At 37.2% G+C, this 15,650-nt stretch overlaps 2 protein-coding genes across 2 annotated transcripts; both read left to right on the top strand.

Moving 5' to 3' along the window:
* Positions 1 to 887: 887 nt before the first annotated feature.
* Positions 888 to 12,294, top strand: LOC311096122 (uncharacterized protein). Its single transcript, XM_084135106.1, has 4 exons — positions 888 to 1,035; positions 2,390 to 2,678; positions 10,545 to 10,833; positions 11,592 to 12,294. The coding sequence occupies exons 3-4, from the start codon at positions 10,776 to 10,778 to the stop codon at positions 11,924 to 11,926; spliced, it is 393 nt and encodes a 130-aa protein (XP_083991232.1). The 5' UTR covers positions 888 to 1,035; positions 2,390 to 2,678; positions 10,545 to 10,775; the 3' UTR covers positions 11,927 to 12,294.
* LOC311081904 (uncharacterized protein) lies at positions 4,259 to 5,545 on the top strand (the record flags this gene model as incomplete). The annotated part of the gene is made up of 1 exon (XM_084112594.1): positions 4,259 to 5,545. The coding sequence occupies one exon, from the start codon at positions 4,259 to 4,261 to the stop codon at positions 5,342 to 5,344; it is 1,086 nt and encodes a 361-aa protein (XP_083968720.1). The 3' UTR covers positions 5,345 to 5,545.
* Positions 12,295 to 15,650: the final 3,356 nt, after the last annotated feature.

The raw sequence follows: 15,650 nt of genomic DNA, 5'->3' as shown, positions 1-15,650 counted from the left end.
GTGGTTATGACGCAATCGTTAGCCTATTTTTACAAAAACTGCATCTACAGGGCCATAACGTAAGATACAAGGTAATAGAGCCTTTTATACATTTTTGTGTTTCTTTAGAAATAAATAATGGACAAATGGAGTCTTTAAACGCCTCAGATGTAAAGTTATTCACTGTCAAAGTGACGCCAAAATGAATGGGAGTCAATGGGATGCTAACAGCAGGCGATGGTCTGCTAGCCAATGGCGGCGCCCGGGGAAGCTTCAAAATAATATGAAACGCTGCCCCCCTGGACAAAATACTTATTTTCTTCTTCTTTCAGAGTTTAATGGCGGTTGGGAAACCAGCTAAAAGGTGCATTTACCGCCACCAACTGGACAGGAGTGTGAAGCGTTAACCAAGTGAAGCAAATAATCAAATAATTCTGATTAAAAAATAAAATTAAAAAAATGATATGAAGAGTTCAGATGCAAAAGCCTCTAAGTGCCATCTGAAATTTTCTTCTAGAATGATCTTTTTTATCAAGCTCGTATATTTAAGTTCATAGTGCAGACCCCAAAATACTCATTGTCGTTTTAAATCTTTATACTTTCCCACTATCCTTCAAAACACTAGGTTTTACCCACTTGTCAGCTAGACGTTTTTAATCATTTAAATCATTTTAGTATGAACTCTTAATCGTGTATATATATATATATTTTATATAAGCACAGGTTAGAATAAATATGTTGCTTGATTTTTACACAAGTATATCTGTTATGCGAATGTAATGGGGTGACCCTTTTAGGGTTTTACCATTCTGTGTGAGTTGATGGAGCTGGGCGGAAGTTAAGCTCACGGCCCCTTTAAAAACGCGGAGATTTCCTTTTACTTCCGTTTTCCCTCCGGCATGGTATGCAGACTGCATTCTTTTGTGTCGCAAGAGCAATCTATTATGCATCAAGCATTGAGCGCGTATTAAGTGTCGTAGACCTGCATAAGTTGGAAATCCCTTTTAACTTTTGCCGTGGGCCTGTGGATGTTCAACTGCATTAACATATTTCAAGGTATGTTATTGATATGTTGCTGCAATCATTCTTTAATAGTGCCGTTTTTTAATGATGACTCGTTTACATAGTGTGATGAAGGCAGTATTGGTGGTTTGTTCACCGTTCTCACCGAGGGCCAGTCAATTGTGCTGCAGGTAAGTTTATATGGTATTTTGTAAGTTGTTTGCTAACCAGAGATTTAATTTTAGATAGTGTGAATGCGTGGTTAATGACCAAATTGAGTAGTTATTTTACAGACATCTGCCCGCTGTTGTTTTGCTGCTGTGTGGCGGCTCGTTACTGCGACCGGTGGTGCTGTGCTGTGGAGACTGGAGAGGGTGCGCGCTCAACTCCCACGGACTACCGTGATTTAGACGCGCGAGGTTGTGTGAGCGGGGCTTTAGGCGAGTGTGTGTGTTGATGCGAGCGCGTGTTTGTGTGAGCGCATGTTTGTGTGAGCACGTTTTATGGAAACGAGTCTTTATATGAGTGTGTGTTGAGGCGAGCGCGTGTCGGTGTGAACGCGTGTTTGTGGTGGTGTTTGTGTGTATGGAAGTGTGTGCTGATCATGATTGGGTATTGAGTTATTTATTTGTTATATTGGTTGATTTAAATATATATATATATATATATATATATATATATATATATATATATATATATATATATATATATATATATATATTTTTTTTTTTTTTTTTGAGGCTATTAATCGTGTTCTTGAGTACTGTGGGTGGTTATTGGCACCGCTCTTATCTACTGTCAATTCCTTTACAACCACCATGGGCTATAAACTGCTGGGATTGGGAGGATTTATTTAATCCATTTATACTTTTGTTTGGATTGTGATTTTTGGTTATACATTTGCATGAAGGTGTGAAATGAGGTTGTTTGAATTTAATTTATTTGGATTTTTGTTTTTCTTTTCTTTTTTCTTTCTCTTTCCCAAATGTGACTTATCCCATGGGATATTGATATTGACTTTTCAAGATCTGATTTTACAGGTGGCCACTTTATGACATCAGTATTCTTTTCTTTTTGTGTGAAAGTTATTGTATTTGTAACTTGTACATTTTTTTTTTTTCTAGAATAATTTTTGTATAATTATATTTTTACATCTCATTGAGTGTCAAATAAAGATTGTACACATCTCTGCTTGTTCTTTACATTTATTTGGAAACCCTGTAGTTGGGAGCATTTGCTAAACATTCTGTATCTAAGGTGGCAATTGCCTCTTGCATTAAATGGACAGTTTACTCTTATCACTTTTAAATCACTTTTAAACTGTATTTGATGCAGACTAACATTTGACATCTGGTCTTTGACCCTATAAAAATAAACTTAGTTACTGATATATTTTTGATTTTGGCAGATCATCTCCTCCAACCAATCTGCTGTTCAGTCAGAGAAGCTCCGCCCACAGCAGTCATATGGACAGTAAAGCTCCTCCCACAGCAATTACATCATCAATGAAGCTCCTCCCACAGTAATTCTCCAATAAATGCTGTAAATTCCCATCAGCTACAAGTGAAGACGAGCATCAGAGCATCAGGAAGAGCTGAAATCTGCAAAGACTGAGTTTATTAAAGAGGAGAGTGAGAACATGAGTGATCCAGAACCCTGCAGAATGAAACACACTGAAGATCCTGAAGAACAAAGAGGTTGGTGTTTATTCTTCATTCATTCATGATGCTGAAGAACATTCATGTTAGAAACATTCAAGCACTTCAGCACATTTAGATAAACAGTTCAAGTATCGAATATGTACTGAATTTTCAAGAAAAGTTCAGTAAAGGGAGGTTTGAAAAACTTTCATATTGATTGTCAACATGAGGTCAAACGAAGTATAATTTTAGCTCTGGTTAATGGTTCACTTTTTTTTTTTTTTTTTTTTTTGCAACCATTTTGGAATATACCAAATGTTTTATGAATTATGAATTCCAAAAACCAAATGTATTACCCAAATGTTGGATATTTCTCAGTAAAGTTTACCTTTTTTTTTTTTTTTATCAATAAACGGTAAACTTTTTTCAAGTAAATGAACTTTCCAGAATGGCTGACAGGGTTGTAAGTGTAACTTAAGCAAAATATGATTCATAGTTACTGATAAAGTTCTATGTCCCATAAATCATAGACGTTATTCTAATTATATATGAAGAGTTCAGATGCAAAATCCTCTAAGTGCCATCTGAAATTTTGTTCTAGAATGATAATTTTTATCAAGCTCGTATATTTAAGTTCAATAATTTCACTTAAATGGCAATGCAAATTACCTATTAATTGTCATTTAAGTGAAATTACTTAAATATACGAGCTTGATAAAAATTATCATTCTAGAAGAAAATTTCAGATGACACTTAGAGGCTTTTGCATCTGAACTCTTAATTTCTTAAAAATATCTTTGGTAACAACGTTGATGAATGTGGTAAACGCGCTACATTTTCTTCTAAAAACTGAGACAATGGACTGAAATTATTTTTTTGTCATCCCATCATGCTCTAGAAAGAGCCCAGATGTTATCACTTCCTGAGTGTGTCACAGGTTTAAGAAATACTATAGAATTATTTTTAAAAAAACTAAAAAAAAAACTTTATTTCACCAGGATAGTCCCATGAGATAATAAAACTCTTCCAGGGAGTCCTGGCCAAAATGTTGCACAAAAAGTTTAAATTGTTAACGCTTTAGATTGCAGCCCGCAAAGTACACGCATTTATGACAAATTTACAAATGAATTCTGTAATTATAGAGTACATATAAAGTCCTTACTTGTAAGTAAGCGAACAATATGTAAAGTTTTGGTAATAAAGGGGGAACAACTAGGAGATTTGATAAATTATATAAGTATATTAGAACATTTCAGAATCTAAAACGCTCCCGATAATTCTAATAACACATTTAAATTCAACACTAGTTAAAGTCAGTCTAGACTTTCAGTATGTGAAGTTTCTATGGACACTTTAAACTTTAACTATATCACAGGAAAGTTCACTTGATCTTGTGTTTCTGGAGTCCCGCATTCACATTAAAAAAGTCTTCAGTTAAATAAATACAAAAGAATGGAATATATTTATGTTTTAGAAGTAATAATTGGAAGATCAATGTACCTCATTCATGGAAGGTTTCAGGGAAAATAATTTATAAAAATGCATCAAAATGATCATAATATTTAATAGCAGTTGTCTATTAGTGAATTAGTTTGATGTACTGAAAATAAAAATTAATTTATTTCATGTCAGACCCGATGGAAGAGAGTGCGGAGAGTGAAGAACTGAGGGAAGTGAAGGAGGAGAGAGAAGAACTGAGTGAAGTGGAGGAGGAGAGAGAAGAACTGAGTGAAGTGGAGGAGGAGAGAGAAGAACTGAGTGAAGTGAAGGAGGAGAGTGAAGAACTGAGTGAAGTGAAGGAGGAGAGTGAAGATCTGAGTGAAGTGAAGGAGGAGAGTGAAGAACTGAGTGAAGTGAAGGAGGAGAGTGAAGAACTGAGTGAAGTGGAGGAGGAGAGTGAAGAACTGAGTGAAGTGAAGGAGGAGAGAGAAGAACTGAGTGAAGTGAAGGAGGAGAGTGAAGAACTGAGTGAAGTGAAGGAGGAGAGAGAAGAACTGAGTGAAGTGAAGGAGGAGAGTGAAGAACTGAGAGAAGTGAAGGAGGAGAGTGAAGAACTGAGTGAAGTGAAGGAGGAGAGTGAAGAACTGAGTGAAGTGGAGGAGGAACATCATGTCAAACCTGGAGAAAAACCTTTGAGTCGCTCAAAGACTAAACAGACATTTTTAAAGAAAAGAAGAGCCAAGAAATCTTTCACCTGCACTCAGTGTGGAAAGAGTTTATCAAGCAACCGTAGTCTTGATGTTCACATGAGAGTTCACACTGGAGAGAAGCCGTTCATATGCGATCAGTGTGGAAAAACATTTTTTAGTTCAGCAAACCTGAAGTCACACCTGACAGTTCATACGAAGGAGAAGCCGCATTCATGTTCTGTGTGTGGGAAGAGTTTTTCACAGCTGCAAAATTTACATGCACATCAGAAAATCCACACTGGTGTGAGAGAGTACATGTGCTTTGTGTGTGAGAAGACTTTTACTACAGCGGACGGTTTAAAACTGCACAAGAGGATCCACACTGGAGAAAAACCTTACAAGTGTTCACACTGTGACAAGAGATTCAGTCGATCAGCAGATCTAAAAACACATGAGAGGATCCACACTGGAGAGAAGCCGCACATGTGTGATCAGTGTGGAAAGAGTTTTGCTTTAAAACACTACCTGGAGAAACACATGAAGATCCATGCAGTGGATAAACCACTTAGGCTGCGTTTACACTGCAAGTCTTAATGCACAGATCAGATGTTTTGACCATATCTTTTTTTTTTTATTCACTATATTTAATTCACAAAATTTGCAACAAGGTTTTATTTGTTAACATTAGTTGAAATATTGACACGCAATAAACAATATATTTCTTACATAATTGTATCTTTGGTAAAGTTATAGAACACTCTTATGTTTCTAGCCATGTGTATCTATGCTTCTCTGTTGGACAGTTGGACAGAACATTTCTCTGTGGTCGGATTTTGTTTTAAAAATAGAAGTCAATTTATTGATTATAAAGCCTTTGACACAAAACGACCAATTATTTCCAAGTTTGTTGCCACAAAATTAAATTGTATTATGTATTATGCATGTATTAGTTATTATGGAAAAGAATATCTTATTCTCGTGTGCTCTCTGAATTCCACTCAAACACATAAACATATAGTTCAGATACACCCGCGTGTTGTCAGCGCTGCTCTGATGAAGCAACTTAAAAAGCCATGACGTTTCTCACTAGCGAGGTGAAGATAATTATAGTTTTGCTATTAGTAGACGCTGCTGCCAAACATAAAGAAAATCCAGTGTGGCTGTTTGCTTCTGTTAGGAGAAAGACACTTAGAGTTGAAAAGTTTGGGCAGAGGCCAGAAGATAGTGTTCAGATCCAGCTGTGAAGGGCTGCAAAAAGGCAACAAGGAGGCAAAAGACAACAAGGCACACAGACACAGAGAAAAGACAAAAACACAGCAGATCAGACTCAAGTCATGACACTTAAGACCGTGAACGAGCAAGTTAGAGATAAGGACGTCAGTTGCAGGATCAGTTTCAATGGCATCAAAAACAGGAGGAACAAGGAATTTACCAGACATCCTAACAGACAACTAAATGCAGAAACAGCTTTTGATATTGAATGTTATAATGAACTGAAAGATAAACTAAATGACATAGTGATTAAGGGAAAAATATTCAGGAAATATTGAGGGCCCAGACTGTACCAGGTACAGAAATGATTAGTTCCCCTCTCGGGTCTTTGGGTCTGAGTCGTTTGATCATCACGTCAAAATCATCAACGAAGAGTCAACCGAAGACTCGAGAGGTGAACTTATTTCTGAGCCTATAGGATGTGCAGGCAACATAAAAAGAACAAGTCGTTCATGATCGAGCCATCACAATTCACAACGACAAAACATCTATAAACCAACATAATTACACAAAAATAACAAGGATTACACGCCGCTTCTCTTTATTCCAGCTGCTCTCTTTCTAAGCTATGGTGAGATGGGGACACTAATAATTGTTGTTTAAAGGGGTGGTATAATGCCCTTTCCACAAGATGTAAAATAAGTATTTGATGTCCCCAGAGTTTTAGCTCAAAATACCTCACAGATATTTTTAAATAACATGCTAAACATGTCACTTTTTGAGGGTGAGCAAAAACACAGAGTTTTTGTGTCTGACCCTTTAAATGCAAATGAGCTGCTGCTCCCGGCACAGGGGGTGGAGCTACAACAGCTCGTGTCCTTTTACCTCACACAGACATGCACAGAAAATTTTAAAAACTTTCAGCCTTATATGTTCAAAGCACAGTCAGACAAAGATGGAGAGACTCAAGAAGAAGTGACAACATGAAGAAGCAACAGGTGTGGGTGAAATATTGTTTATTAGGCAAAAGCTATTTTGAGAAAATTAATGGAAAAACATGGAAAGCTCAAAAAGCAATCATATCAGGCTACTTGACGGCTTTCAGAACTAAAATTATTCCCGATTCAAGTAGAATCAGCAGAAAATAAAAGTGAACAATAACAATACGCAGTTGATAAAATGAGTAATGAGTCTCTGATGTTTGTATGCGAACTGATAAGGATCTAACTGTGGGCCTGCATCTAGATTTACTTTGCTCATCATGAGCTTTTCCATGCACTTCATCCCAACAGAAGTGAAAGCAATAGGCCTAAGATCATTATTCTCCTGTGGGCAGGGCTTCTAAGGGACAGGTATAATAATGGCCTTTCTCCATTGTGTTGGTACAGTGTGAGACTGTAGGGACCTCTGGATAATGGGGCATCAGTTCATCTGCACATGTTTTAGTAGAAAAGCAGGGATGCCTTCTGGACCTGTGGCCTTGTTTACACTGATTTGCTTGAAGACCTTGTTGATGGATTTAGGGTTAATCTCAAACCTATCAGCATCATCAGTAACAATACTGTCAAGCACCATATCACATTCAACCGAGAAATCATGATTGTCAAACCTCTTGTAAAAATAATTCAACTCATTTGCTTTTGTCAGTTCATCTATGACATGCAAGGGTTTCCCTGTCGGTTTCATATGTGTTGCTATCCTCATTGAGTCTCACAGTTTTTTAGAGTTCATAGTTTTGAAGTTTTTCTCTATCAACTCCCTATGATGTTCCTTTGCTTCTTTGAGCTTTTGGGTCAACTCCTTTTGTACAGCTTTAAAGGAGCATTTCACCCGTGGGAACATTAAACTTTATTGAAAGTTGGTCATATATGTAGTTGAAATGTAACATAAATTTCGAATTTGGTGCCTTATTGACAGAGGAAAGACAGAAAGTAACTTTAGGGTGCATTTGTATGGAAGACAACAACTCCCACAATGCACCACATTGCACAGCTCCGCAAGCCACTCCCACTAATCCAGAACACTGGATTCTGAAATATGTCTCCAGGACGCCGCTGTCCATATGTGGTGCGAAACTAGGATAGTTCCCAAAACAAACGTCCGTGTCCTCGTCTGATTCAGAGATTTCGTCCAGGAGAAATTGGTATTGTTGAAATTCTTTGCTGCAGATGGGTCCCACCACCTGGAAAAATGAGGAATGAGTGAATGTTCCTCTACAAAGATATGGGATTTTTACATCATTGTAAGCAGGAATTGCAACACTGAAATCCGTATTTCTCCCGTCTCAGGGTAAAATGAGGGAATAATGCACGACCATTCAAAAATATGACTGGGTTTCTAATGATACAAAGCTTAATGCAAATGGGTGAAGTGTCCCTTTAAGTTTTAAGTGGTCATTGATCCTAAATGCCTGATTGTTTTTTTGCTCTTAATACAATCCTTTTCCTCCTTTGTAATATAAGGCTTATTATTGGGGCAGACTTTTAGATTCCGTTTTGGGATCACTGCGTCAGAACAGAATTGTATGTAATCTGTGGGAACTTCTGAGGAAAGGTCCAGGCTTCGCTCACTAGAGAAATTACCCAGTCTGTGCATAAAAAAACAGTCTTTCAGTGCTTCTACACGGTCTTCTGACCATACATTGATAGATTTAACCAGAGGTTTGCAGCTCTTTAGGGCTGTCTTGGAAATAGGGATCAAGTGAACAGTATTATGGGCAGAATTTGACAGAGGTGATAATATGCCGCTGTAGTTATTTAGCTGTAGTGGAGGATAAAGATGAGTGTCATTAGTGTGTTTTTGACAGGGTTTTTTACAAGAAATTACAGTATTGTCTTTCAATAGAGCAGTTTCACAGGTTTTTATCATGTATCCTGACTCAAATAATGTGTTTCTAACAGCAAACACTCAGAATAAAGTGAGATGATCTGCTGATGACCCTGAATGGCTTGTTGAATGAGTGTTGATAGTCTGAAGCTCATCAATATTAACAGATCTGCTGAAAACACTCTTTATTTCATGACAATAGTTCCTGTTTTCACCTCATTTATTATGCTGATGTCTTCAGATCTCCTGTAAATTGACACTTAAAGCTCATTTCATTGGTGTCAACAGACTGAGGGGATTTGTTGGTTACAAATACAAACGTATTTTTTTGTTCAAATGCTTTTCTTACAGTTCTTCACTACTTTCTATATATGTTCCCTTATTTAAATAAAGAAACAGAATTATATTAGAAATAGAAATAAAAATGTGTGAAATTGCATATATTGTTTAACGATAGACAGACAGATACATTATTAATAGTGCCAATTAGCATATGGATAAAAGACAAAAAGAGTAAACAGAAAAAAATAAAATAAAAAAATATATATTTAGGCATATTTAGAACAAAAATCATTTGATGACATATTTAAACACTGTATTTAAGGATCATAGTGCAGACCCAAAAATACTCATTGTCATTTTAAATCTTTATACTTTCCCACTATCCTTCAAAACACTAGGTTTTACCCATTTGTCAGCTAGAAGTTTTTAATCATTTAAATTATTTTATAGTGAATTCTTAATCTTTTAGATATGTTATATAAGCACAGGTCAAAATAAATATGTTGCTTAATTTTTACACAACTATATCTGTTACGCTAACATTATTTAACCAATGTTTTGAATTTGTTTACAAAATATATTTTAAACATTAAAATGGACAGTTTACCTGCATTGAATGTGTTTTTCTATGTATTTAAAATCACTTTTAAATTTTATTTGATGCAGACACTAACATTTGACATCTGGTCTTTGACCCTATAAAAATAAACTTAATAGGCTTGTTTGAAATGCGCCTTGCCTCGCCTGAAATGTAGTCGAGAGTAGGAGCGGCTGCAGTGAGAGGAGGAGTGAAAAAAAGTGCAGGCAAGCCGGACAGTTCTCTCTTCTCGCAGTGGATCTGACACCTGCGAGATCAAAGATGGATATCACGGGATTCACGCTCGTGCACAGTGTTGCTAATAAACTGGATTAAGTTCTGTTGCTTTTATACGAAAATAAATTAAATGAACAAGACACCCAAAGTACTTGTTATTTAATTCTATTCCAAATACATGTTTGTCAATAATTTTTTCTTTAATACAGACATTTGTGGTTTTTTTGTTTTTGGTTTTTTTTATAAAAATTAAATTGCATAATCCATAGAGATCGCACTGTCAGATAGTTTGGGAATATTCACACATAACATATACACATAAAACATGAGATCAGAGATCAAACATTTTAAAAGAGAACAATACATCACGGTTGTTTAAACCAATGAGCATTAAGCTGTGTCGTCAGCAAGTCGTTTCCCATCATGCTTTTGATCAGCGCAGTCAGTGGAGAGCAACTGTGCTCGACTGCAGAATCCGACACGTGCGCCTTGCGCTCGCGAGAGACTTTTGACATACGTCAGCATGACATCAGAGCAAGGCGGACCGCACTCGGACACATTTCTAACCGGCATGCATCTCGCACTGATCACCGGTGATCGGTTCTGTGCAGATTTTGCTCATCTCAAACAAGCCTATTTTTTATTTATTTTTTTTTGCAGATCATCTCCTCCTACCAATCTGCAGTTCAGTCAATGAAGCTCCGCCCACAGCAGTCACATGGCCAATGAAGCTCCGCCCACAGCAGTCACATGGACAATGAAGCTCCGCCCACAGCAATTCCCCAATAAATGCTGTAAATTCCCATCAGCTACAAGTGAAGACGAGCATCAGAGCATCAGGAAGAGCTGAAATCTGCAAAGACTGAGTTTATTAAAGAGGACAGTGAGAACATGAGTGATCCAGAACCCTGCAGAATGAAACACACTGAAGATCCTGAAGAACAAAGAGGTTGGTGTTTATTCTTCATTCATTCATGATGCTGAAGAACATTCATGTTAGAAACATTCAAGCACTTCATCGCTTTTAGATAAACAGTTCAACAATCAAATAGGAACTGAATTTTCAACAAATGTTCAGTTTTGGGAGGTTTCAGAAACTTTCATATTGATTGTCAACATGAGGTCAAACTAAGTATAATTTTAGCTCTGGTTCACTTTTTTTTTTTTTTTTTTGCAACTATGTTGGAATATACCAAATGTTTTATGAATTATGAATTTCAAAAACCAAATGTATTACCCAAATGTTGGATATTTCTCAGTATAGTTTCAACATTTTAGCAATAAACTTTTTAGCAATCTTTTTTTGTTGTTGTTGCAATAAACAGTAAACTTTATCAAGCAAATTAACTTTTCAGAATGGCTGACAGGGTTGTGAGCATAACTTAAGCAAAATATGATTCATAGTTACTGTTAAAGTTGTATTTTCCATAAATTATAGACGTTATTCTAATTTTATTTCCTTAAAAAATAACTTTGATAGAGCGTAGAGCGGGAAATGAGTTTGCCAAACTCGAACTGGAACACAGGAAAACTCAGTTTATTTTTATTTTTTTATTTATTTAACTTATTTAATTAATAATAATAAAAAATAAAAAAAACAGCAAAATGGTAATATTTTATGGCAGTTGTCTACTTTAATGTTCTTTCACTTAATTTATTTTCTCTTGTATTATTTTGATGAATAATAATATTTTTGTTTCACTTCAGACCTGATGGAAGAGAGCGAGGAGAGAGAAGAACTGAGAGAAGTGAAAGAGGAGAGTGAAGAACTGAGTGAAGTGAAGGAGGAGAGTGAAGAACTGAGTGAAGTGGAGGAGAAACATCATGTCAAACCTGGAGGAAAACCTTTGAGTCGCTCAAAGACTAAAAAGACAGTTTTGAAGAAAGGAAGAGCCAAGAAATCTTTCACCTGCACTCAGTGTGGAAAGAGATTCCCAAGCAAACAACACATTGAGATTCACATGAGGATCCACACCGGAGAGAAGCCTGTGATCAGTGCGGGATGGATTTCACACAAAAACAACATCTTAAGTCTCACATGAGGATCCACACGGGAGAAAAGCCTTGCGCATGTGATCAGTGCGGGAAGAGTTTCACACAATCATCATACCTTAAGATTCACATGAGGATCCACACCGGAGAGAAGCCGTTCACATGTGATCAATGCGGGATGGATTTCACACAAAAACAACATCTTAAGTCTCACATGAGGATCCACACGGGAGAAAAGCCTTACGCATGTGATCAATGCGGCAAAACATTTCTCTGTGCATCAGCCCTGAAGACACACCTGATAGTTCATACGAAGGAGAAGCCACATTCATGTTCTGTGTGTGGAAAGAGTTTTTCACTGCTGCACAATTTAAAAGTACATCAGAAAATACACACTGATGTGAGAGAGTACATGTGCTTTGAGTGTGAGAAGACTTTTACTACAGCGGATAGTTTAAAACTGCACCAGAGAATTCACACTGGAGAAAAACCTTACAAGTGTTCACACTGTGACAAGAGATTCAGTCAGTCAGGACATCTGAAAACACATGAGAGGATCCACAGCAGAGAGAAGCTGCACACGTGTGATCAGTGTGGAGAGATTTTCTCTTTTAAAAGTCACCTGAAGCGACACATGAAGATCCACACAGTGAATAAACCGGATCACCATGGTCCATGTGGAGAGAGGTTCCTTCAGTTATCTTCAGTGACTCACTCAAATGGAAAACAATCACAGTCTGAGATCACAGTAAGTAGTTCATCTTTATGTGCTGAGCATTAAAGTCTCTCCTGTGTAAGTTAGTTTCCTAACAGCCATGATGAGCAACAGGACATCTTGGTGATTGCTTGCTATTGGATTCACATTTTTCACATTATTATGAGGCACTGAGTTATAATTATAAGAAAGTATCGGTTTCACTTTATTTTGATGGTCCCTTTAACACATTCTGTTGACTATAAGTAGCGTCGCACCTACATGTCTATTAACTCTCATTAGAGTGTTAGTAGAGTATTAGTAGACTGGTAGGGTTAGGGTTAGAATAAGATGACATGTAGTTGCAAAGTTACTTATAGTCAGTAGAATGTCTGTTGGAGGAGCATCACAATAAAGAGTTAGTAGATATTAAGCAGACACTGTTCTAATACTCTAATGAAAGTTAGTTGACATGTAGTTACAAAGCTACTTATAGTCAACAGAATGTTCAAAAGGGACCATCAAAATAAAGTGTTACCTTACATTGTTTCATGACCAAACTAGGGACTTATAACACAAATCATCTTCATGGACATTAAAGGAACACTTCGACTTTTTGGGACTTTAGCTTATTCCCGTATCCCCCCGTCCATACATACCTTTTTCATCCCCGTGCATGCTGTAAGTCTGTTTGACGCACCCACCGCTAGCCTAGCTTAGCACAAAGACTGGATGTAAACGGCTACAGCTAGCATACTAATCCCAATAAGTGACAAAATAATGCCAACATTTTCCTATTTACATGTTGTGATTTGTATAGTCACAGTGTGTGCAAATAACAAGGTCATATGAGAGACAGCCATTTTGTAAACGTTTAAATACTGGGAACTATTTTCTCAGAAGGCGAAGCACTGCTACTTGGGCGGAGTGATTAGACGCGCCGTGGTGAGGAGCAGAGAGTTCGCTCAGAGTTGGAGTAATAGAGTCAGCAATTACTAGATAGTAAATGCAAAGTTTACAATCATGGGTGTTCGCTGTATTGTAAAGAGCTGTGACAATAAACAGGGGAGACCAGGTAATACCATGATGTTTCATAGAATTCCAACCAAAAACACTGACCTTATGAATCAATGGCTACTTGCTCTGGATTTAACATTAGATCCAAACACACCTGTAGACATCATAAAGGACTATCGCGTTTGCTCAGAACATTACACTGAGGACGACTATTTTGAAAAAATGGAATTTGCCACACGGACCATGAAACGTGTGCTGAAGGATACGGCCATCCCATCGATAGTAAAGACAGGACAAAGTGGATCACCTGCGGCTGCGGTAAGTGTTCCGTTATGTTTTTAGATGACTAGCCTACTGTTACAGTGCCATTAGCTAGATGTAATGTAACCTTAGTGACACTATTATTACAGTTGTTCCCGGGCTCCATGTATCCACTGTTATGTTAGTATTGTGTTGTCACAAACGCGCTCTATCGCCCCAGTAACATAACAAATAAGCGGCGGGGGGGATGAGCAGTTTTCATTTTTGAGAAACAGTGACCTTGTTTGTGAAATAGTAGGCTACTCCAGTTCTAATTCTCCCCTCAACCTCAGTCTGTTCGGCATCTTGTCTATCAGCTTCCAAAGTTTGTAACTCCTCGTCTGTGTATTCTGGCTCAAAACGATATGGTTCTGGATCTTGGTTTGATACCAAATAAAAATCCTCTGACAATTCCTCAAAGTCAGCCATGATCACGAATCACGTTCGCTAGTTAGTCACGTTGGTTTTGTTGACGGAACGGCCCAAGTAGCAGTGCTTCGCCTTGTGAGAAAATAGTTCCCAGTATTTAAACGTTTAAAAAATGGCTGTGTCTCATATGACCTTGTTATTTGTACACACTGTGACTATACAAATCACAACATATAAATAGGAAAATGTTGACCTTATGACATATGGCCTTATTTTGTCACTTATTGGGATTAGTATGCTAGCTGTAGCCATTTACATCCAGTCTTTGTGCTAAGCTAGGCTAGCGGTGGGTGTGTCAAACAGACTTACAGCACGCACGGGGATAAAAAAGGTATGTATGGACTTATCTAACTGTGGGGGATACGGTGAATAAGCTAAAGTCCCAAAAAGTCGAAGTGTTCCTTTAAAATAGATCATAATCGTGCACAGCAGTTGTTGACCAGATTTTGATGAGATTAAAATGACTATTGAACTCATCAGTGATCTTGACTTTGAGCTTCACTTATCATTTCACGTTTGTCTCTCATTTGATTTAATGTTTCTTTAGACCTGATGGACGCGAACAAGAAAGGAAAAACAGAAGCCAAAAAATCTGTCACTGCTTCAGGTCTCCTGCCCTCAGTGTAAAAAACACTTCACATGTAATTCAAGTCTGAAGATTCACATGAGAGTTCACACTGGGAAGAAGCGGCTCAGGCTTTCGCTCTGAAGTCACTTCAGCTTCTCATTCTGAAGAAAGACCATTTAACTGTGATCAGTGCGGTAAACAGTTTCAATGGGCGTCAGTCCTGAAGAAACACCTGAAGATTCACACAAAGGAGAAGATTCATTCGTAATATTACAGCAGAAAAGACACAGCGGTGTGTGTTTCAGTGCTGGGAGTCCTTTACAACAGAAGATGAACTGAAAGAGTGCCAGGAAATTCACACTGGAAAAAAATAAAAAATAAACATTTTGAAGGCAAAAGTTCAGGAGCTGAAGAAGAGGCCATAACACTTTTAAGAGAGACATGAATCATTGTTTTTCATCAGAACATATAGTTTCTCTTCCACTTCTACTCTTCCACGCAAACACTAGATATAATTTCATGTATCTTTGAAACTGGACACTTTTCTTCTCTTCTTCTCTTGACATGCTTTGGCTCTTATAAGTCAGTAAAGAGAGAGATCTGTCTCATTTGCTTTCACTTGTACGTAATGTTTGTAATTGCATCATGTAATGATTGATTAAACTTTATCATTTTTATCCAACACCTCATTGTTATTGTCTGTTTTTTTTTTCTTTTTCTTTTTTTCTGGTGATTCTGTTTGAATCAGGAATAATTTTAGATCTGA

This window comes from Abramis brama, assembly GCF_963993115.1.
Source record: "Abramis brama genome assembly, chromosome: 1".
Classification (NCBI taxonomy): domain Eukaryota; kingdom Metazoa; phylum Chordata; class Actinopteri; order Cypriniformes; family Leuciscidae; genus Abramis; species Abramis brama.
The sequence above is the reverse complement of the archived record's forward strand: the minus strand, read 5'-3'. Positions and strand labels throughout refer to the sequence as shown.